Source organism: Apis cerana, linkage group LG13 (genome assembly GCF_029169275.1).
Source record: "Apis cerana isolate GH-2021 linkage group LG13, AcerK_1.0, whole genome shotgun sequence".
In the NCBI taxonomy this organism is placed as follows: domain Eukaryota; kingdom Metazoa; phylum Arthropoda; class Insecta; order Hymenoptera; family Apidae; genus Apis; species Apis cerana.
The window spans coordinates 4,239,463-4,263,838 of record NC_083864.1 but is presented as its reverse complement, the minus strand read 5'-3'; the positions used below and the strand labels follow the sequence as shown (position 1 = coordinate 4,263,838).

Sequence of the window (24,376 nt, the reverse complement as noted above, 5' to 3'; positions counted from 1 at the left end):
AATCAATAAGACATTCGTGACGCGACGGTTATGGGTGATGGGGACGCGAGCACAGGGGCCAACGGCCAGCCCCATGAATATCTTTCGATAGATTGCACATCGGCCTCGGTTCACCCCCGATGCGTCGCGATGCGTCGATCCCGTGCCACGAGGGGGAGGAGGGGATCGGGACGACGGGCCACAAGGGTGGACGATGTGCAGCCACGCGTCCACTGCGGTTAACTTTTTCCTCTTCCTCCTCCTCCTCCTCCTCCTCCTCCCCTTTTTTTCATCCTTCGCTCTCGCCTTCCACCATATTCCTTCTCCGCGTTTATTCCGGCTTTATTATTCCTGCTCGATCGCAAGATAAACCTGCCAGCCATCGCCCACCACACCATACCTTCGCCCACGCCAAGGATGCTAATCGAAAGTTTTCCACGTTTTCCACGAGGAGGACGGTTTTCCCCTCCCCCTCCCCGGTAATCGATGCCCGATCCGACACAGCTCGATCCGGGATTCCTTTTCGACCGAATTCGTCACGGCGCGATACGCTCGATACGAGGGGCTCTCCTCGAGAGAAGGAGATTCATTAATAATGCATGCACCCTCGTCCACAAAAATGCATACGAACACGGGAGAGAAAACACAGAGGGGGAAGGAGGGAGGAGGGAGAGGATGGTGGAACAACTTCGACGACGTTCGATCCTCGACACGATTCCACACGAAATTTGTCCTCGTTAAACGGCCCGACAGAGAGTGTTCGTTTCGTTTGAATTACCTGTCTCCAAGGGTTTCCTTTCACCCCTCCTTCCCTCCTCCCCGTGAAACGAAACGAAAAGCCGGCGGTGCCCGGTGACACGATGCACACGTTGCGTCGGCCGAATCCTCGCGGAGTTTTTCGGACTGATTAGCATTTTTTTTTCCTCTCTCTCTCTCCCTCCCTCCCTCTGCTCCTCCTCCTCCTCTTCTTCACGCTTCCAGCGTGACCCGATGACGTCCGTGGCCGGACAATGAGGCTACTTATTTATTTAAATACCGGGCATCCTGTCCTTTCACGCGAAGATTTATGCATGCCGCCGAGCTAATTGCCGGCCTATTATCCGGATAATAGTATTCCGTCGCGTAACGACGGACGCGTCGTCGTCTGCCTTCTACCCCACCCTTCCCTCCCGCCCTTCTACCCACCCTACCCCGCGCAACGCGTTTCTCTTTTCTTCTTTTCCTTCTTTTTTTTTTTTTTTTCCTCTCCTCTCCACGTTTCCCCGTCCTCCGTTCCTCGGCCGGTTTACGTGGAACGTTCTTCTCTCCGCGTCGAACAAAAGGGCGAGCCGCGCTGGCTGAATATTCGATCGGCTCGTTCAAGGATGCAGAAGCGATAGCCGGCGCGCTACCGGTGCCTGTTGCGAGGAGGTATATAGTTGGGTCACTCGTAAAATAACCTCGGATAACCGAGCGATTCCCTCTTCGCGATCTCTTATCTTATCTCTGCCGTCGTTCAACCGCGAGAGATTCACCGATTAAGACGTTATTGCATTAACAATTGTATCGATGTTTTCGAAAGTAACCACGTAGCATCTCGCAACTTGTCGAGTGGCCGACTCTCTCTCTCTCTCTCTCTCGTTCGCAACGCAAAAAGCGGTGATTGTACGTCGTTTGAAAATTATTCCCCGTCTCGTTGACAATTTTTTACGGTCGTTGGATAAAGGAGGAGGAGGGAAATAAAAGAGAGAAAAAGGAAAGGAAGAACGACGAGCGAGATCAACTCGTCAGAGATCCCGACGTCGCACGATTTCGCGATACGATCATCGTTGATACTTGCACGGGCCGCGATCATCGATGCGAGCAACGCGGCTGCACGAGAATTCAGAAACGGAACAAAAGGGCCTTCGATCGATCAAAGACACGATAGTCGTTATCGAATGACAAACCGCCGTTATCGCGAATCACAGAGGACGAAAACGTGAAAAGGAATTCGATTCTTCAAAGGGTCTTCTCGTGAAACCGTCGGAAAAAAAAGAAAGGAAGAAAACGAAAAATGAGAAAAAAAGAGGGAAAATAAAAAACAAATCTCCAAAGGCCGACATGCACGAAATACTTTTCAACGTTGCCGCCATTGAAGAGAATGGTACTTGGTATATCGTGGACATTGATTTCTAAACGGGCTGTACCGTAAACGAGATCTCTCTCCCCGTGCGACCCCCTGCCATCCACCAGACCAGCAGCTCCCTCCCCCTCCGTCCAACCCCCGCGAAACGCTCGAAAACGCGCTTTCGCGTTCCCATCGAATTGGGAAAACGGGCAAAGGGTTGCTCTCTCTCCCGTTGCCTTTCACCCTGTGCCCTGGCCAGACGACCGGAGGGTGGGGGGAGTTGGCCGAGGGAGAGAAAAAGAGGAAAAGTGGTGCGCGGATCCGAGAGTCTGCAACCGTTCGCGCGCGCGGATCGCACGAAAACTTGTGGAGAATCGAACGATGATCGTGTTACAACGAGTTTGTCCATTATACGGACACGCTCGTTCATGCTCGCAAGCGACCAGGAGAAGTTTTAAGGATGGCGCATCGTCGTAGTTTCGTCAGGATATAATTGGATAACTTCTATTTATTGCACGAATCCGCTCGATATTCTATCTTGCAGTACAAAATACCCGAGGGAAGAGGAGGGGTTTAATATGGTTTAAATTGAAAAACCAATTTTCTTATTTCGAAGAGCGAGACCCCGTATCGTCTCGATCGCTACTCAAAATCACGACGCGATTGCACGCGAAAATCATCGTGTGCAAATAACGACAAAAACAAAAACGTTTTGAGAAAACGTTAAACGTGGAAAATATGCGGAGACGAGGAGAGAGATTAAGCACGATATCATAATTATCGGGCCAATATCGGAACAATGATTCAGACGTGGTGGCCGCGAAAGGGGGATCCAACGATTCATCGTTTTCTTCTTCAAAACGTTTTCACGATTTACCCGGGACGTTCGATCACCGCCGGTATTCAGTACCGTGGGTCGGTGGAATTAACATTAATCCCGAGTTTTCAATTGCAGCCGCCAAGGGAGATCCGTCAACCGCCGCCGAACGACTGGATAAGGCAGCGATATACGAGGCTGGTGATTAGCAATTCGACGTTAAGAAACCGACGGTCAGAGTTTCCGTGGAAACGGAGGGAGGATCCTATTTAAAAAGTTTGATTAAGAAAACCGGCTCGCTATTATTCTCATGCTAATTATGCGGCCGTGGACGCACGGTAAAAAGTACACGTCGAAATGGAAGGAACACCCTGCCACTGATGCATTTCTCATCACTTCCCTCTTATTTCTCCCTCGTATTCCTCGCCATCCGCGTAACCATCGCATTTCAATCGCCGCGCTATAAATAAACATCTCGAAAATGAAATTTAAATGTCCAGAGAGAGCGAGAGAGCGAGAGAGAGAGAGAGAGAGAGAGAGAGAGAGAGAGAGAGAGAGAAGAATGAAATCAAACCGGGGAAGATTCGATAATTTTCTCTGGACTCTTAAATGTTTTCCCACACGCGTCGCATTAATAATCATAAGAGAGAAATAAAAAGACGCGATTCACGAACCGTTCACGCGGAAAAATCGACAAGAAAAACTTTCATCCGTTCCGACCATAAATTTTTTTCGTTTCGCCCCCCCTCTCCTCGAAAAATCACATGCACCACTTCGCGTCCAAGATCCGCGTTTCCTGCGATGGCGGAATGCGTGATCCGGAAGTAGGGAGGAGTTCTCGAGTCTCTTTCTCTCTCTCCTTCTCTCTTCCACTACCCTTACGAGAGGCAACCCCGATTTTTAGACGTACCCTTAACGCGCAGACACGAGCTACAGTTTATGGGGCCGATGCGTATCGTTCCTAATGCTCGAGAATATCCAGGGATATCGCTATATCCTGAACAGCTTCGAGTCGTAAAAACGCGTATTACGTGGAGGATCGCGCGGAGATCCCCGCGATTTTTCATTTCCTCGTACGAGGATTTCAGGGGAGGCTTTCTTCAGAAATTAAATCGCCAACTTCGAGTCCGCGGATCTCGATTTCCAATGATGGATGGAAATAATCGTTCTTGGCTTTTAATGATGAAATTTTTTTTTTGTTTTTCTTTCCAATGATCGAACGAAATCTGCGCCTCGAGGATCGATTCTGCTCCGATCCCCGATGGATAATACGAATCGTCGGCCGTCCCCCGTACAAAAGTCACCTCGGGCACGACTTCACCGGCGAAATAAATCACACGGCACATACATCATTCGGTGGGCGCGGGGGCGAGTGACGATGTCGAGTAGTGAAAAAGTAAGTGAAAAGCCGCGCGAAAACGACAAACCGCCGGCTTATCCAGTTACACGCCGGAGGGTTACCCATTTCTTTTTCCCTTCTCTCTTTTTTCCCCTCCCCCTCTTCATTTTGCATTTCCTCCCTCCCTCGACGGTGTGCCCATCATCCTGCTCTGGACTCACTCTCATCGCCGTCTGCGAGTCACCCTCGTTTCCACCGTTTTCCACCCTCCGCCATTTTTACACTTTTATTCGCCGTTGCGAAAGACTCGAAACGATAGAACCGATTATTATTACGATAGAACGCTCTATCTCGGGAAAATTCTTTGTCTCTGTCCACGCGTGAAAAAAGAAAAATCCTATGACTCCTCCCCTATCACTAAATTATACCACCGTACACCACCAGACCAGACGAAATCAGCTCGGCCAATTTTCCTCGAATCGAATCTCCTCCGAGGTTCATCGTCGTCGTCGCCATCATCCCCCATCGAGCAACGAGAAGAGTCGAGCATCCGATCCTCCTCCTCCAGATTCTCACGCACTCGAGGTCCCGATCGAGGGTCCCAATTAGAGGAGGTGGACGCGAAGAAGGAGGAGGGGACAGGGTGAGTCTGTCCGCTGGCTCCGTCCTCGCGGTATTCACGGATCGTTCACGCGATGGACAATAATGTCAGTGGCGCGGCGGCCGTTCGCAAGATCCTTTCGAAGACAATGGAAAGCAGTGGGGAAAGTGGGCCCTCGGAGTCGGCGCGGAGGATGGTTAACTTTTAACCATCACGGGAATGCGGGAAGATTGTTGTCGCGGAAACAAAAAGTCATCGCGAAAGCACGAACACCCGGTATTAGCCGTTCATCGAGACCCCCTGATTACGGGCCACGCACAGCGTGTGCGTATCCATTTGCCGCGGCCATTGTTCGCCGATCCGCTAGGAAGCATTGTAGCTAACGAGGGGGAAGGTAATAACGTGGCGCCTTGTTCGTCGATTAAACGACACATTGTACCGGGGACTTTTCTTTGATTGGATTACGCTTTAACGGAGCGAGAGTTGGGGCCGGGAACCGTGAAAAATGACCACGCGACCGGCAAATCCCCGTGAGAAGCCGCGACACGGGCTACTACCGAGGATATTCTTCCTCCGCTCCAACCTCTCTCCGCGGCCTCCTTAAGAAGCCATCCCCTCCCCCTCCCCACCGATCATCCCAACCTCTGCCCACTTGCTCCATTTCTTCTGTCTTTCTCTTCTCTCTTCCTTTCCCTCTCTCTTTCTTCTCCGATTGAATTTCTTTCAACCCACGTTGGACGAAGAACGGACCACCACACGGTTTAATTCGATTTCTTGCGCGGATTGAATCGTTAATTCCTTAAAAAAAAAAGAAAAGAAAGAAAAAGAAAAAAAAAGATATCGATAGACAAAAGGAGTAAAAATATTACTACCGTGCTGCTATATTTCCTCGAGCCAAACTTTTTCTTCGCTATATTCTCTCGCTCTTGCGTCTCACTCGCCGTCTTCAACTAACCGGTGTTGGAAACACCAGGCAGAGGGCAGTTGTCGTCGGTGTACTTGCGGTCAGTGACGCGAGACGAAGGAAGAGGAAAGAACGCGGAAAAGGTGAAGAACGGAGAACGGCGGAGAGGAAAACAGCGACGAACATACGTACAGCAGGGGAAGAAGAGGAAACAGCAGGGTGTAGAGGGATGAGGGAGAGAGAAAGAGAGAAAGGAAGAGAGAGGGAGGGAGAGAGAGAGAGGGAGAGGGGGAGAGAGAGAGAGAGAGAACGTGGCTTGGGCAGTGCGTATCGATCTGGCCGCGTTACGTGCGTGCCGGAGGTTGGGGTCCTGGCGTGGACCAATCGGAGGGCTACTCCTCTCTCTTCCTCTCTCTCGCTCTCTCCTTTTCTCTCTGGAAACTTACTCTCGCCCTCCTTGTCCCTTTTCGTCCCACCTTCCTCCGTCTAACCAACGTGGACGCGTACGCACACGTACGCTGCCACGCAAACTCACGCACGTCACCGGCTGTGTATCTGCTTGATTACGTCGGCTGATAACGCAACGCGGCCATGTCGATACAATGAAATGGCGGACGATCGGAGAGGGCTTAACGCGCCTACGGCGCGTAATTCTTTCTCTTCGAACAACGCGACAATCGTCAAAAGCATTGAAACAGGAAGTCCATTCTCCTTCTCGAGATCCACGAATTCGAAGAATGGTAAAATTTTTAAATCGCCGATACTCCATGCTTTTCCATGGGAACCTTGCGCCGCGTATACCTGAAATCACGGACGTCACGTCGAAACAATGAAACGACGAACGATAAAGTTTTCAACGTGAAATCCGACACACCGGATGTTGCACGCAGGAAACGGCTTATGAAACCATTTCCCGTTTGATGTCCCCTCCCCCTCCCTCTCCCCCGGTGTAAAAAATTATTATAGCGTCGGCGAAGCAACAGTCTGATCCGCGGGAAAGGGGGAGGGAGGGCCCTGTTTCGAGACCCCGTTTCGACGAAAATTTGTCCTCCTTGGTTTAACGAGATGGAGATCTTCCAGGCTCGTGAATATTCATCGGCCGTTACGTGGAAAGATAGAAAGAAAGTTGAACAACGTGGATCCCTACGAAGCTTCTGCGAAGTTCCCTCCTCGCCCTCCTCCGTCCCTTGACGATCTATTAGGACCACAATTAGGCTAAACATTCGAAACTTCGGCAATTCCGTGAAATTCGCTCCTCGTTTTTCCAATTTCGACCACGGTCTTCCCACACTTTCACACACTTTTACGCACTTTTACTCTTCGCTGTTTAATTCCGTTCCGTTCTCGAGACAAAATGGATAGATAAAACATTAGATCTTCGAGTGACGATTCAATTGCACGCTCGATATTAACGTATAGCGTTGCTGGTTATCACGTGTTGCGTTGTTAAAATTCGATCGATGCAGGGAAACATCGAGCAATATTTGTTCGAGACGAATCTTCGAATCTTCGTTCCGTCTGGTCGCGCGATGACGTTCCGGATCTACTTCCATCCGTTTGATAGAGAGAAAAAAACCTCTCTTTGAAGTTTCCCCCCCTCCCCCGTGTAAAAAGAATTCTGGTTGGCCACGAAGCACGTGAAAAGGAAGCAGAAGCAGTTCGGTCACGAAGCGGCCATCTCGTTGAACTTTAACAGGAGGAAAGGGAAACGGCACTACACGGTTCGTCCGCGCGTGAAGACCAGCACGGCGTATATACGAGTCGATTAACGAGGAAATTCGATGAAATCGTAAATTCGTTCGCTCGTGCCGGCGAGTGCTGTATTTACCAATAAACACAGCCACGGTCGTGCGTGTACGTGTACACAGCGCGGCGGCACAGGAATGGCGGCCCGGCCCATCGGGGACCAGTAAAATTTGCTAAACGATGTAAATAATGGATGGGAACAGTCGGACAGTTTTCAGTTATTTTCCTCCCCGTTTTCGCGCATAATTCAAACGAAATTTATTGCCGTTGCTCAATTACGCAAAATATTGTCAAAAAACGCCAACCTCTCTTCCTCGCCCCTCCCTTCCTCCCATCTCTAAATCATTTCGTTAAACACGCCACGCTCCACGTCGCTCTGCGGCCTTTCCTACTTATCGAAGAGTTACGACTTTCGTGTTGTTTACAATTTTATCTTGCCGATAAGAGAGGCAAGATGACGTTGCTTCCACGATATCGTGGATAATACGATCGAGATAACGCGTCTCCCTTGTATTATTGTATTATTCATACATTCATACGAAATAAAGAGAAATAAAAAATCCTTATTTGTTGCGCGAATTAATTGCTCTTACTACGCGTTTAAAAAGTACGATTTTATTTTTCCTTTATAAAAATAATCTACTCTCTCGGTTCCGTTCCGATTGTATCCATAATCTATCGTACGAGCATGATTTCCCGAGATGCGAGATGTAATGTCCACTCGGTCGGATTATTTCGCGAAAGTCGGAGCCGAAACGGGTGTCGTCCACGGACGGCGGAGGAAGAATGGCCGCAGCCGTTCCCTCCTAAATTCGATTCCTATCCACCATCGGTTTTTCACCTTCACGCGCCACCATTGTTTCGAGCGAAAATAACGGGCGGAGAAACTCTTGCACGCGCGAGATACGAGGAGGGCCAAGCGAAAATCAGGAAAGTCGTGCGGCCGCCCGGGATTCACCCCCTCTAATCTGGTCTCCTTGGTTTCGCCCCGGGGGCGAGAAGGAGACCGGAGGAGAAAACTCGAGCCCGGCTTTCGTCGACCGGGTTACTTGCAAGGGTGCAAACGAGCGAGTGGGATCGGGCAGGCGAGTCGGCGGAAGGCGGCGCGAGATGGATAAAGAGGCAGGCGAAGGCGTGTGCGAGAGAGGACAGGAGGAGGCGGTTTAAAGGGTAGCGAACGCCTCGACAAAAGGCAACCCTCTTAAAGCTCGCTCCACGCTCTTGCCTACCAATGCGAATTTCCAAGCCGGAATTCGATTCGGCTTGCTGAATTTTCGGCGAAAGGGTTGTCGAGTAGCGATCATCCCGGAAACGGGGTGGAATTAGCCGAAGAGAATACCGAAGAATTTTATTCTTTTATTCGTTTCACTCGTCGAAACAAGATGAGAATTCAAGAAAACGTACCACCTCTCCCTTTAAAAAAATTGCAACGACGGAACACCGATGGAAAATTAAAAGACGAGTCTCTCTCTCTCTTCGCCCTCGATGTGTTCCCTGCCGAGCTTCTCTTTTTCTTCTTCTTCCTCTTCCACGAAACTCGTTATCCCGATCGAGAAAAGAAACGGAGGCGAAAAAACAAGCGGGGGAAAGAGCAAAATCGTAAGTAGGGACGCGAGCGTCGTCGGCTCTAATCTGGGACGCGGCACGAGAGCGAACCCTAATCCAGCTTATCCAGAAAGTAATTTTGAGTCTTTTGAAAGCGACCCTCCCTCCTTCTCTCCCCCTGCCAGCTTCGTCCAGGGAGGAATCTCGAAAGGGAGGATGGAGGTGGGTCCGTCTCTCGCGAGCGCTCGAGGATTTTAAGTCTTCTGGAAGGACCTCGCCACCCTTGCCAACCCAACTTTTCCACCGTCCCTACTACTACTACTACTACTACTATTCCCTTCGAGTCCCCCCTCCCCCGCGAGTCACGCTATCAACGAGGAGCAGTTGTTTTTCTCGATTTGGGTCGGGGAAATTAGCAAGAAGAAGAAGAAGAAGAAAAGGAAAAAAGGGGGGAAGATTCCAGGACAGGATAACCGGCGACAAGTTACGAGACTCGAGAAACGAATTAAACGGCGCGAATCTTTCTTTCCATAAGATAATTTCTTATTAGGGAGAGAGAGGGGGAGAGAGAGAAATTAAACGCGACGGAACGCGTGTATTTCAGAAATTTCTGTTAATCGAAAATGTTAACGACGATCCGCTCACCGGTGGCAACAACTTATCTGCCATCAAAATGGCAAATGATCAACGAGTAATGGCTGACGAGGAGGAATAAAGATGGAGAGAAAAAGAGGGGGAGAGAGAGAGAAATAGAGAGAGAGAGGACGAAGCGAGAGCCGTCGAATCCAGACGAAAGGGACGTGCAGAGACAGAAGCGAGAAAGAAGGAGAGAGAGAGAGAGAGAGAGAGGAGGGTGCTGCATCGTGTGCCGGAATATTTCGAGAGTACTCGATGCATTGTCACTCGGGCCTACCCTTGGTCCACCCTCTCGACGATTCGAAACCAGCCCCGGTTACACAGGGGGAGGGTAGCTGCACGTGCAGAGCTAACGGCTCGTTGGCCGAGTTGCGTGCCTATACACGGTGTCGTGTATTCGATTCGGGGCTCACAAACGATACAACACCATCGAAAAACTTTTCATCTTGCGTTTCGTCAATATCGCTCGTGTATCGACACGAGTCCTTTCCAAATCCAAAATCCATACATCCACCATTTATCTTTCAACAGCGGGGAGCAGAGGCTTCATTATTTCTCCATTAACGGGGACATACAACGAGCGTATTTTAAGAAAGGCTGGAATCAATCCAATCGATCAACGGATTAACCGGCATTGTCCATCCCCGTCGATCAATGATCAATCGGTGCAACCCCGTTTGACTCGTAACATCCCATACGAAAGCTACAAGCTCGCAGCCCGGCTATTAGCCTCGACTAACTTCGCCACGTTCCTACATACTGTCTGCATCTGTCTAGTACATATCCAGCGGGTACGTATCTAGAAGGCCAGCTCCATCCTAAGCAGCCACCCCGGTTGGCGGGTAGAGTATTATACGCGTAGTAGGAGGCTGGAGGGTCCTCACCGCCGCAACATTACGCTGATTGCCTGAATTATCCGCAACCAGGCTGCCTGTGCGCTTCTATATACACACGCCTACATACCATTTGCGCGTACGTGTGCATCCTCTGCCGGTACTCGTCGTCATGCCGGCTCTGGCTACGGTAACGCAACCACCACTGTCGCGATACACGTCGATGCTCTACGTGTATTTGCGGTTTGCCCGCGGGTGTTCGTGCAAGCGCACACGAGTATCGTCGCAGAACGGTTTACGAGGAGAAAATTGGAAACAGAGGCAGGGCGTGAGCGCGAAAGACAACGTCGAATTACGAATCCATAAAGCAGCGAACTTTTCTTCTCAGGGTGGAAAGCAGATTCAGAAGGAGATCGATTTCGAATCACCGAGAATAAATAAATAAATAAATAAATCGATAAAGTTCGCAAGTCCAACTCCTCTCCATTCGATTCGACTCTACGAATTTCGGTATTGCCCCCCCACCATTCGATCCCTTTCCTCCTTTCCACGTTTTTCACCATGAAATTTCATTCCCGTTTCTTTTCCTTTCTTTCCCCTTTTCTACTTCTCTCGTTCTCCGCTCCTTTTCCTTTTTTTACTGAAAAAAATCGCCAACAATCTCGACGGTAGCGAAACTCGACAATCGCTACTATGCGCTTCACATTCAACCGAATCGCCGTCGTCTGAGAGAATGAAAGAGATTCGTAGAAAGAGAATCGTAGCCGGGCAACGAGCGCGTTGTGCGGGAAACAAAGTCGGCTGTCGATTCAGAAGAGGAGAAGCAGGAGGAGGAGGAGGAGGAGGACGTTTTACATTTTTTCAGCCGCGGCACCGGATTGACCGGTTAATAGAGCCGACTCTGAAGCGTCCATTTAGCCGATCCTTGTCGAGGCTGCGGCTCCCTTCGGCCTCCTCTATACAACGTGCAGGGCAATCTCGATGGTCGCGTGCTCGCAGCGAGCAGCAGGGAAAAGGTGAGAGGCGGAGGATAGATAGGAGGAGAGGGAGGTAGGGGGGCGGATAGATAGAGAAGTAGAGTGAGTGAGAGAGGAGCGGACGACAAAGCGAGCGTTTCGATTCCGGTGACACAGTGACACGGAGCCTGTCAGCGGAGGGCAGCCATTGGCTCGTCCCTGATAAATAGAACGGTACCGGGAACAGTGTCGCGAGTACCGACAATGGGGGTGCCGGAAGACCGGGGCAGCTTTAATTTCCCCCCGTAGTTCCTGGCAATTACCGCGTGGCGCACCCCGATAGCCATCTCTATCTCCGACCACAATGCACCCGGTTCCGAGCCCACCCCCTCCCCACCTCGGCGACATCTCCGTCACAGTGTTTCTCAACCCCTTGCCCCGTTACAACCCCTTCCTGGGTTTCAGAATCGGCGAGGAAGAATGGAGAGGGGAATTTTTATTGAAATCGAATTGGCGGTGATTGGCGGTTGACGAATCGAAAGATGGTGGATACGACTTTTTTTCGTTCTTCGAGATCTTCCAGAGTGGATGGACGATTGTTTGAACCGACGGATTGAGAGACACTGGACAGGAGGAGCGATATCTTGGCGAAATCTTTGGCTATGAAGTCTTTACTCGCGATTTTCGAAACGAGGGTGAAAAGAGGTTTTCGAGAGATTCGTCACCCTTTTGACGCTACCCCTAATTCGAGAAAAATTCGAGAAAAATCGCGAGAATGAGAAGCGATTGTGTACGGAATGTTCGATACGGGGAAACTTTGGTGCAAGAGGTGGAGTGTCGGTCGCCGAAAGTCACTTATCCAGTTTCCAGAAACTACTAGAAGCATCGACTGCGTTATTATACGGAATATTAATTATGCTTCAAGCGTAATAAACTTACGCGCGTAATTACGCGCAACGACCTGTTACACTCTGAAATATATATGTATATACGTATAAAATATATATAATATATATAATACATATATATATACGACGGACGTCACTCCTTGAACGTGACGAGCTGCCGTTCCAAATAAACGACCGTGAAAAATCTTCTTTTCCCGCCGATGAAAAGAATTATACGCGGATGAAATTTCACTGATCCTCAAGGTTACCCGCGTTTTTTAATCCCCGACGCGACTCGTTTTTTTCTCTCAAAGGTCGGTGATGAAATGGCGCGCCAGTGTCTTCAGATCGGTGGAAATCCATCAAAGGGGATCGCGAAAGAAATCGATTAAAAATTCCCACCGATTCGTGCATTCGTGCCACGAGCGAAACGATTTTCCAGAATTTCTTGCTTCGCTCGTAACGAATTAGAAGCGCCATTTCCCCCTTTCTTTTTCTCTTCCTCTTTTTCATCTTTTTCCGCTCGCGCGGGGCCGAGGTTGGCCGAGCTTTGACCGGCAAAGTAAACGCGCGTGACGAAAGTTTCATCGCGCCGAAGTTGAAAGCCGATTAAGCTAGCCGATACCGTAGTAAGTATTCCGCTTTTATCCGCGGGACAAGCGAACCGAGAACAAGAAGCAGGATCGCCGCCACCGAACTGTTTAACTCATTCGTCCCACCAAGTCCTCGGAGAAGTTTGCTCGGCTGCTTACGACCGCTTAAGTTCCACCCAGCTTCTTCCCCCGATTCGGAGAAAGATCCTTTTCCCGGACGGAGGGGAGGGAGAGGCTGGCTGCCGGCAACATTATCATCGTGTTTTAATTTAACTTGCAGCTGCACTTTAATTAGACTTCGCCTGAATGAGGAGACGTCGAGGAGAGACGAGCAAAGCGAGCCATGCCATACCAGACCAGACCAGACCAGACCAGACCAGACCAGACCAGAGTCTCTTCCTTCCAGTTTCCACTTCTCTCTCTTCTCGCAGACCTCTTCTTTCTTCTCTTCCATTGCTTCTCCTCCCGAGTCTCGATCCCGAGAGTTAATGGCTTCAATGGTTTCTCGAATTTTTCTTCCGCGATTTTCGTTGGAAAATAACGGAACGTGTATCTCTTTTTTTGGTTCAGTAGTAACAGATTGATTGCTCTCGAGGGCGTTGCTTGCACGGTTTACGCGGTGTTGCGCGTCGTTAAGACGCACCGATTCTGCGTATTTTCTTCGCACCGACCTCTCATTATCTGTTCGCGCTTAACGAACATCCCCAAAACTGTGGCGAAGCCCGATCGAGACGCGTTTTCGTCTCGTTGCTCCGCGCGACAATCGTAACAATATCTGATTGCCAGCAGCGGTGGCGGTAGTAGATCAAAGGAAGGTAGGGAAGACTTATCGAGACCGAGGGAAATAAACCCGTAGAATTAATCCCGTGAGCGAAATTGGCGCTCGCGCTTCGCTATGGCTGCCTGGAATATCTCTGTGCTTTCCTTCCTGCTCGACCAGGCAAATTTGAAAACAACGACGAGTATATCTGGGAAAATTTTCAATTACGTAGAACGAGAGACAGGGAGAGAGAGAGAGAGATATCTCCTCGAAAGATATATCGGGAAGAAAAATTGTCGAATTCCTCTCTCCTGGATAAAAAGCGAGTGGGTTAAATGTTTCGAGACAAGGGTGAAAAGGGAAGGAAATCTGGGAGGAAGGAGGGAAAGAAAGAAAGTTGAGAACGAGAGCCGTGAAAAAAAGCTCGGGAAAAATTCCACGGGGGCCTCCCCCCGATTCTCTCTCCTTTCCCCCGTTTGAGAATCCCTGGTCCGAGGTCGAGAGCACTTATTCGGGCCATAACTCCCGCACACGTTCTGCCCTACGTTTCTGCCCTCATAAATACACGAGACGACGGGGAGGAGGGGCCGGAGGAGGGAAAAAAGACGACAAACCAGGCAATGGGGCGGGAACGGGACTACGAGGCACGGGAATCCAGGACTTTAAAACAAATATATCGCGCGTAAATCCAGGCTGGATATAAGTCAGAGGCTGGCAAAGGATACACGAAGCGGAGACACGGGTCGTAGTGGTTGGAAACAGGGGTGGAAAGGAGCAAATCGTCGCCGCTTTGCTTTACATATTTCCTGTCGGAATCGGATCGAGAGAGAAGAAAGAAGAAAGAAGAAGAAAGAAGAAAGAAAAAGAAGGGAGGGAAAAGGGACGATAGTTTTGTTTCGATTGTCTCGAGTCGCGCGTTTAACGCTTGCGCCCTTCTTCTTTCCCTTCCGGATCTTTAATTATCAAGGCATTAAATCGAACGCGATTTCGTTTCGACGCGAGTTTTCCTCCCATTCTCCCGTTCCCTCAGCTTCGAGTGGGAAACGATGAAATTTCCGTCCGAGCGAGCCACGTTTCCGTAATTATTTCTTAGAATGTCCTCGCGCACCGCCCTCCCCCCCACTACGGGGGTAAAACGGGGTTGCGATTGAAAGTAAGGCGCGCGAACGAGTGGCGGCAAAACGACGCAAAACGAAACATTTTTCCAGCGTGGTGGAAACAAATTACTTGAAAATTACTCGCTTGGGATTGACGTTTGATTGCGCCGTTGCCTTCTTTCTTTCCCCTTCCTCCTCCTTCTCCTCCTCCTCCTCTTCCTCCTCCCTCCCCACTCCCTTTTCCGCGAGCTGCACCACCGAGTGCACATAACCGAGTGCACCGCACGAAAGGTAGGTCGAAGGTAGGGAGGACACATTTATCCACGTTGGATATCGAGAAGAACAGTTGTAATCTCGTCGTGCACACGAAAAAAAAAAAACGTACACGTGCGAAGGGGTGGCATGCACGTGCGCCAACAACCTCTTCTCACCCTTCATCTCGTACGATCCTCCTCCTTCCTCCTCCTCCTCCTCCTCCTCCTCGCTAGTTCCGCCACTTTTCACTCATTCCCTCCGTCGTCCCTTCGCCCTTCCTCGCACTGTTTCTGCCTTTTCCCCTCCCTCTCTCTCAGCAAGCTACACTCCCTCTTCTCGCTCCCTCCCGCTCTCTCCTGTTTCTATTTACGTCGCTTTTCGCATTATCGCCTTTTTCGTCGAGCGAGTCTGGCTTAATTCACTGGAAATTATTCATTTGCCTAATTGCCACTCGTCGACCTGGATCGTCGACGCTTCGCCGCGGAAACCTTCGCCCCCTTCGACCCCTCTTCCTCCCCCTCCCCCTGTTTCGACGCCGATTCCTATCCGTGACAACGACGACGAGTTCCGCCTTTCAATTCCTCCGTGCAACCGAACCTCCTCGCGTCAAAAAACATTTTCGTTTAAATCGGAATCGTGTTGCGCCATCCTCGTTCTTCCACTCCGGGAACAACCTTCAACTGGACCCTCTCTTAAGTTAGCGCGAATTTTCGAATAATAAATTCTTCCTTCCACCATATATACACACATATATACATATATATAGAGCGAGAGAACTAAAGTTTCGAATCACGGAGCAAGAACAAGGTTCGTTTCGCCGTAAAATATAGAAAGAATCGATCGGAGAAAGCTTGGTAGTGAGCCGTCGTCACGTCCACGCGATCAAGGTTATGTTTCGCGGGGGTGGGTGGAAGCGGGTAAGAGGCGGTCTCGCGGTGGTCGAGCGTGCATTTCCTGTGGCCGAGCACCGGGATTCATGAATACCGGAGTATTTGCACACGGTGCGCCGATATACGCGGCGCGCAGACACTCCGCCGCGTATGTGCTCGGCAGCGCGCGTGTTGGAGCCGGCCGACGCGGAGCGTGTCGGTGTTTGGTAACGCGGCGGCAAAGTCCCCGGGGGCTTAATACGGTATGCACGTCTGTCGTTCGCGAGCTCGACCCAATGTTGGCTCGAACCAACTACCAGCTAATATTCCACGAGAGGGGCCCTGGGCTACGTGCGCCGACTACCGAATACCGACTTGCGAAACCTGTGGAGAAACTCGTGATCCAGCTCCCCGCCGTCGCCGAACGGACCCGATTTATCTCTTTTTTCTTTCCGTGTCGCGGTTCTTTCAGTTTTTTTCTTCTTTTCCTGCTTCCACGATTAAGCGGGGAGAGGAAAAAATTCTGTAATTAAGATTTTGCAACCTGTTCGAGTCGTTTCTTTTGATCGAAGCACACGTAAGAAGAGAAAAATCATCTATCTTCTTCTACTGAGGATCATCATAATGGGAGAAGATCGGAGGGAAATTCGTCCTCGTACGAGGTCGCAATTTCTAATTTTGTTTCTAACTTCCAGATGAATCATTATTTACCTTTGTTCCGTGCAACTTCGAGTCAACAAGATGGCTATGCCGCCCAACCTTCGCGATACGAAACTAAATAATCCGTGGTTCGAACGACAAAATCTCGATCGATCCACGATCCACGCGAGTCGATCGATCGATACGCGTGTTCCTCGTGGTATGTAATTTCCAATTAAAAATCACGGTACGCCGCGGCCGCCCGGGTATCGAAGCACGTTCCACGGATCCACGCATCGGCGAGCGCATCGATCAGAGCGGCGGGCGCGTTTTCACGGAGCCGCGAGCGGGAAATTTGGGCGCGCAGCCGCGATTAAAATCCCGCGGCGCATCGAGGCGGTCGACAATGGTGGTCGAAAGTTCGTTTGCAACGCGTTTACCAGTAGCGGATGGTTTTAAAGCCATCGGAAGAGGGGGTGGCGAAGGGAGGTTGGGTGGACAGAGGGGATGGGGAGGCCGGCACAATGGCAAAGCGGCGAACAAAGCCTATCCACGGATAATTCGAAATTCGCATCGTCCTGTGCCCGCGCGCTCGTAATTAACGGTAACCCCGTGTCCTGGCCCGATTAAAAAAGGACGTCGTATAATTGCACTCCCGCGCTCGTCACCACCCACCGTCACGCGGATTTTAACGAACTTCGGCCTCGATACCGGTGGCAAAGGTTCGTTATCGCTTTGGAAACTACGCGACCCAAAGGACCCCCCTGCCCACCCCCTTTTTCCTCCCTTCTTTTTTTTTTTCGAGTGCCACCGGGATGAATTGATTCGATGGATTCGCCGTGACAATTTCGGGGAATTTTCGAGTTTTGCGCCCGAATTGGCCGGCTAAGGGTCTGTCGGGGGACGAGGGCGTTTTAGAGCAGTAGGGGGCGGCATTTCGAAGAGGAGAGAAAGAAATTTTCCACGATTTCGGAACAGCAGCGAGTGAGTTATCCCCCGTTATCGCGGAGGATATCTCGATACCGGCGAGAAATGAAACGCGAGACGGACAGGTATATCGTAAATCGATATAAATATTCATCGCGCGGTGTCACCTAGCCGATCCCGCTCCATCCATCTTGCGGACGTCTCATCGATGTCGACGAGGCGAGGGAAAGAAGCGTGGATGAAACAATGAGAGAGAGGTGTACAAAGAGGCAAGGTAGCGGGTAGTACCTGGAGCGATAGAACGGAGAAAAGGGGATCGCCGAGCTGTGCCGAATAATTGCCAACTATTCCAGGCACGCAGCTTAAGACGCAGGGGAAACGGTTGTTGCCGTAGCCGGCGAAGCGAAGGGGGGTTCCGTGAGGCGGTCCGTGGCGAGGGGACGAGGCGAGGATGGAATGGAGGCGGAAAACGAGAGAAACAAAGAGAAGGCCGAGGAGGAAGAGGGAAGGAGAGAGAGAGAGAGAGAGAGAGAAGGAAGGAGAGAGTTGTTCCACGTTAGGGAGAGTCCGAGGCGAGAGAAGGAGGCAAACGGGGACAGAGAGGTGTATAGCGAGAGAGCGTGCGAGATGAACGGAGGAGAAGCGAGAAGGGCGAAGAGAGAGAGAGAGAGACAGAGAGCTGGAGAGGAGAAAAGGAGAGTGGGAGTTGCCAAGATGGCGCCACCAAGAGTGGCAGTGGGCAGAGAGGTAGGAGGCAGAGAGGTGGAGAACGTGCTCTCCAGCAGGAGGAAGGGTAAAAGATAAATGACGTGTCCACCGCCTCCACTGGCAACCTCGACTGCCACCGACATCGCCGCGAAGACGCGGCGAAAGAAGAAGAAGAAGCGGCCGACGGGAAGCCTCCATTAAACATTGGCTCGCTTGCTTACCCTTTAGCCTCCCTCGCTTTCCTTCGCCTCCACGCTCCTCACCTTCGCTCGCGGCTTCCGTCGGGATTATGGATCGGGTTGCCTCTCTCTTCTTCCCTCCTTTCTTCTTCCCTCCTCGCCAATAGAATCCTATCTCTGTGCCAGGTTTACGTTTCATAACCTTCGTCCCTGCTCGCGAGAAGCAGTTTTCCTCGAGGAAAAAAAAATCCGGTTCTTTCCCGTGTTTCCTGATCTATTTACAGAGATCGCGAGAGATGCAATGCTCGACAATGTTCGACATGTCTTCTTCCATTCGAAATGGAATGAACATTTCGATGGATCTTCATATTGAAACGTAACTCTTGGAAAAAGCGGTTGGCAATGATTAGGTCCACAATACGAATTTGCTTATCCAATGAGAAGTTTATCGTATCGGGCGAGGGATCGATCAGCGCGCGAAGTTTCTCGTGTTCCAAAAGAGAAAGTACGACGAGAAAGTACGAATTTGGAAGAAAAAACGAAGGAAAATAAAGCGCTACTTACATCTCCATTCGCGGATCTCTTTCGCCAACAGCGTCGTTTCATCACAGCGTTGTTTCTGTAACAGAAAAAAGAATAAACGCGAATTAATTCCGAGGGAAACTTCGAAACTCGAGTTCGGTGAGCCTTGCTTCCACCTCTCTCTCTCTCTCTGTAAAAAAAAAAAGGAAGGATCACTCTCGATCCGAAAAGTTTCAACGAACACCAACGGGTAACCAGGCTTCTTCGTTCAAACTTCTTCCACCCCATCTCCATACGTTTTCCACTCAGAGGAACACCGGTTTACGAGTTCTTCACGGTTCCGTGAACCTCCGTGAGCACGGATCATGAGGCGAGAGGGACAACGAAGAGAGGGATCGAGACACGATCCTGCCCGTTTCCAGGCATCGAGCGTTATGAACTATCGGAAGACACATTAGCGCGAATCTGCGAAGCCAATAACTGGGGCCCGAACCGTTCCACGTCGCCACACGGTGGAGGTGGCTGGTTTCATCCACTCCGTCGTAGATGAAGAACGGCGGCGGAGGGGCGCATCACCGCCTCTGTCGCCGGGGCGTCAAATTATTCTGCGATTAATAATCCGCGCGTTACACGCGTGATCGGGCCTTTATCCCAATGGCTGGCCTCGCATCCTTGTCTCCCTTCCTTCCTTCCTTCCTGCCGCCACCCACCACCCCGTCCGCTCCCCTCCCTAAAGGTATCAATGGCTGCGCCACGTCGAAGCGATTGTCCTTCTGTGTCGAGGGCATTTATCGCTCCGCGGGACGTGCATGAATCGATTGCACGCGAGCGTCCTTTAATGAAACGCGCGGTTCGATCGTATTCCACCCTCCTCCCAACCCCCAATCCCCTCTCTAATTGAAAAGATTCATTAGACTGGTAAAACCGCCGCGTCCCAGAGTTCATCGTCGATCCCCCGCACTCCCCCTCCTCCTCCTTCTTTCTTTTTTCTTTTCCCTTCAGAGAGAATCATCCTTTTTTCTTCTACTTTTCACCGATTATATTTCGCCATCTTGTAACGTAAAACGTATCCATACAACGCGCAAATCGTAGAACGGTAGAATCTCGCAGAGAATCTTCGTTATGAAAAAGAGAGAGAAAAAAGGGGGAATCGCATCCGAACGGAACGGCTTTAGCGAGTATTCCGTAATTTTCGCGCCGATCGAAGGAATCGGTACAAAGGGATTATATCGAGGCACGCAATATACCGATTCCGCGAAAATTCGCAGACGGCCGCACGTTTCTCATACGGCGATCCCGCATTGTGCCCGGGAAGAATATGAGCCGGCGCGTGTGCGTGCCCGTCGTCCGTACGTGTGGAAAAAAGGGGTGATATCATCCCCGTAATGCGATGCAGGCGCGATGATCCGGGAGCAATATACCTTGGGACGCGCACCGGGGGGGAGTCGTCGGGACCCCCCGCAGGATAACCCGGGGACCTCTTTTGGCCCCGGGACATCGCGATATTGCTTGTTTTATTGGAGCGTGACACCCATTTTTTTTCTTCTGATGTCTTCTTCTTCTTCAGTCGACCATCGAATGGAAACCGGTGGAAGGGCAGATTTAAGGGGGCGAGATTCCGCAAAAGGGGGACAGAGGGAGGAGGAGGAGGAGGAGGAGGAAGAGAAGAAGGAAGGAAGGAAAGAGACAGAGAAAGGGAAGGTAGAGGGGGGGCGGGGAAGGAAAGGAAAGGAAAAAAGAAATCATTTTCGACCGGATGTTTAGGCGTGGCGGAAGCGAGTTCCGGATCGGTGGCGGGGCGAGGGGAGCGAGGATCGTCTCGTGGAGGGGGTGGGTGCGATAAACGAAACAGATTGTCGGAACGATCGTACCTTGGGGAGAGATACCGTGGATAAATATATGCCCGGTGTTTTATGGAAACTGCTCGCAGCACAACGAAGGGTAATTTAACGGGGGATGCGCGAGCTCGGACAGCCCCCTCCTCCCCCGATTCGAGGTGAAATTTTACGGCGGCTCTGGGATACTCGTTATAAGCTTGTTCGAGAGAAACAAACGCTTGCCAGATAGATCTCACCCGTAAATAGCGTCAACTTATCTCGCGGCTCGTTTCGAAAGACCTTATTTATTTAAAGGGGGTCGTTATTGCGCGAGTTACTCTCCTTTCGGCTCTATTTCGTCACGGCGAAATCCATCGGCGATCAATCGACGGATTAATTATCGATAAGATGCGGAAAAATAGTTTTTTCCCTCGTTTCGATCAAGGGAAGGGGAAGAGGGGAAACTTTTAATGCACCGATGAAAAATAAAGCGAACGGAAAGAAAGCAATTAAGGTTATTGCTGCTCGCTCGTGACGACGCGAGGATCAAAGCTACTCGACGAATTAAACTCCGCGTCTCAAAGTGTATCGGGGACGACTGAGCGGGGGAGGGGGTGGAAAAAAGAGAGAGGGAGCGAAAGAGGAACGGTCCAAAATTTCCGGCAAAGCCGGTTCGAGCACAATTTCTCATATGGAAAAGTTTCCTCCTCTGTTTGCCCACCGACGTTGGAGCGGGGAAAGGAACGCCAGGTTGCAGGTTTCTCGCGTTTTCCCTCCGCTTTTTCCAACTTCTGTCGTCCACGAGGGGAATCGTGGAAACGATGGGACAAACAAAACCGATACCGAACCGAAGGAACCCACCGCGGTTCTAAACGTCGCCACCGGATCGAACCCTTCCTCTGCTCCCCGCCCCCTGCCCCCACGAATTTTCGCATCGTTTTCGTGGAAAACTTTCGCCGTGCTAAACACACTTCGAAAATTTCCCTTCCCCGGAGGAAGCGAGATATATACGCGCCGATAAAAACAGAGAAAGAAAGAAAGAAAAATATCACTCGCCGATCGCATCGACGCGACATCGAACGGCGACAAGAGGAAAAGGACAACGAGCCAACAGTTGGAGCGAAGCTGTGCAAAAGAAACGAGGAGGAGAAAGAGGAGAGAATCAAGGGATGGACGGGGGAAAGGGGGGAGACAAGCGCGACAGCGGAAAGAGAGCAGAAAGGAGGAGTACTATACTCGTAGTAAATTTATCAGTGGTCATCCAGGAGGGCGGAACCGTCGGGGACAAATTCCATCGCGAGCATCGCCCTCCTCTTTTGCGAAACCAGTTCGAAACCTGCACCCCCGCCGCCGCCCGTCTCTCCCCGCCTCGCTGGCTGGACTGGCTGTATCCACCCTTCGACTGGCGGGATAAGTCATTGCGGCTGACCGGAAGTCGCAGGATCACCGGAACCGGGGATATTTATGCGAGCTCGCCCACCGACCGGGGCATTACCCGTAATAAGGAAATTGCGAATTTATTACGTGCCCACCCTTCCTTCTCCTTTCCTGTGCGCGACTCCCGCCCCACCCCCTCCCCCTCCTCCCTCCTTTGATATTGTCCGAGCAGGGTGGTGGAGCGGAGGAGGTGGCCCCGGACTAAGAGTTATTTCGGGTTTTATGGGTCGAGACTTGCCTGGGTCATCCGGCAGCGTTCCAGATGATGGGGAAAAAGCGGTGGGTCCTAAAATCTAGGAGGGATTTCTAGCTGGCGTGGAACACGGCTACGGTTCTTTTTTTTCTTTTTCTTCCTCTTCTTCTTCTTCTTCTTCTTCTTCTTCTTCTCCTCGAAACCCTTGAGGACACCTTTTGGACGCGGTTCGTTACGCTACGCTGGCTTACCCTGGCTCGGTTGAAGAAGAAGAAGAAGAAGAAAAAGAAGAAGAGGAGAATTCGTTGTTGGTTATCCCCGATGTGTAATTCGTCGCTAATGTTTCGTCACAACGGACGGAACGAGTAAAAATATATATCGTTGGTTGAAATCGTTTCGCAGGGAATATTTCGTGCCTTCGAATTCATCGCGTATCCGGGCTAATAAATTAGATTATGAATATCGAATGAAATTATCGCTGGCGGATTAAACAATTTTGAAACCCGATTAAACGATCAATTAATTATCTCCTCTCCCCTTCTCCCCCCTCCCCCGAGGCACACAGGAAACGCGGCGTTCTCGTTACGTCGAATTAAATATCGTTCCATTTTTACGGTCGCATTCGTTCATCCCCCTCTTCCTTCCTCTCAATCGAAACTCTCTCTCTCTCTCTCTCTCTCAACCCCCGAAATTAATCGAAATCAATAATCCGCGCGGCGGACGTTCCGTACAATTTTAAATATCTTATTTCCTTCCGCTCACCCGCTTCAACGCTCGCTCGAGCGTGCATCGCCGTTCCTAATCGACGATCCCGATATCCACTCCGAATTAACATCGTTCCGAGAAATCATCGGGACGATCGTACGTGCGCGTACGAAGAGGGCGATTTCGGTGAAGCGGCGAGTGTGAATGGAGTGTGAATGGCCGCGAATGGTCAGAGGCGTGGAAAGGGGGGGGAAAAAAAAGAAAAGAAAAGAAAGAAAGAAAGAAAGAAAGAAAAAATCGTGTCACGGGATCTGGATACTGTGTGGGCGAAAGCCACGGGGGGGACTATTAGCACACATCATCGACAGCCGGGTCGCTGCTCGTGATGCGCCGGCATTGTTGTGCCCGGTTGAGCGCTGGCAGGAGGCGTGGTTCCGCGATAATTCATTCTTGATTGCGTGTCTGATACATACGACCAGTAATTATACCGCGGTGCCGCGTGCATCGCTTCTCCTCTCCTGCTCTCTCTCCAAATCATTTCGCGGGAGGAAGCTCTGCCCGCCCGCCCGCCTACCACCCTGCCCCCCCCTCACTCTCTCTCTCTCCTCTCCTCGCCGAACAATCGCGAATCCTTTGTTTCAATCCTTTTCCACCTTACCTCTTCTTCGTCGTGCCAGGCTCGTTTCGTTCCTCGCGTGTCGTATTCGCGGTGAAAGAAGGTCGTAAAAATGTGTACCTGTCCAATTTGCCTACGCCTCGTCCGTGCAACTCCCAACGTCTCCATTGTCTTTACGTACTTTTCTTCTCTTCTTCTCTCCTCCCTCCCTCGAGTACACGCGTGTGTCGAAATTGAGAGCGAGCAGGAACGCACTCGGTCCAATAAATATGGGAGGGAGGGGAAGGGGCAGAGATAACGGCGTAACGTGTGAGTCGACTTAACGACGACGATTACGCGATGCCATTAACGGCTTCCAGACGAGAGCCGGGCTCCATCATCACCAAGAGGGCCGACAGGTACCATTATTTCATAATCACGCGGCTGCCGTCATTAGACACGTATTCCTGACAAATGACAAGTGAGACTAACGAACACAGAGAGAGCACAGCCAGCCTCTTCTCCATCCGAAAGTTACACCTTCGATCCGCCCCAGGGTCACGCATCGCCCCGTGCTCGCATTAAACATCCCGCCGACCCGTTTTCACGGGCGCGTTACAGGATCCCCGGAGGAGACTGTGTCGCGATCACACTCCTCCGCGCGCGAGGAGGTAGGGGAAAGGGAGAGAGGAGGTGGAGGAGGGAGGAGAGTTGCGAGAGAGAGAGAAAGAGAGGAGAGTTATTGATG

At 50.9% G+C, this 24,376-nt stretch overlaps 1 protein-coding gene across 13 annotated transcripts in view; it reads right to left on the bottom strand.

Moving 5' to 3' along the window:
• The window catches only part of LOC114577681 (uncharacterized), a 163,376-nt gene that overhangs the window by 44,859 nt on the left and 94,141 nt on the right, over positions 1 to 24,376 (bottom strand). For all 13 annotated transcript variants that reach the window (XR_009832359.1, XR_009832358.1, XM_062083675.1 and 10 more), the window contains one exon: positions 18,924 to 18,978. Coding sequence is in view for 11 of the 13 variants with exons in the window: in XM_062083675.1 (XP_061939659.1) it covers positions 18,924 to 18,978 (55 nt within the window). In the remaining 2 variants the exon portion in view is untranslated. The remainder of the gene's footprint in view (positions 1 to 18,923; positions 18,979 to 24,376) is intronic.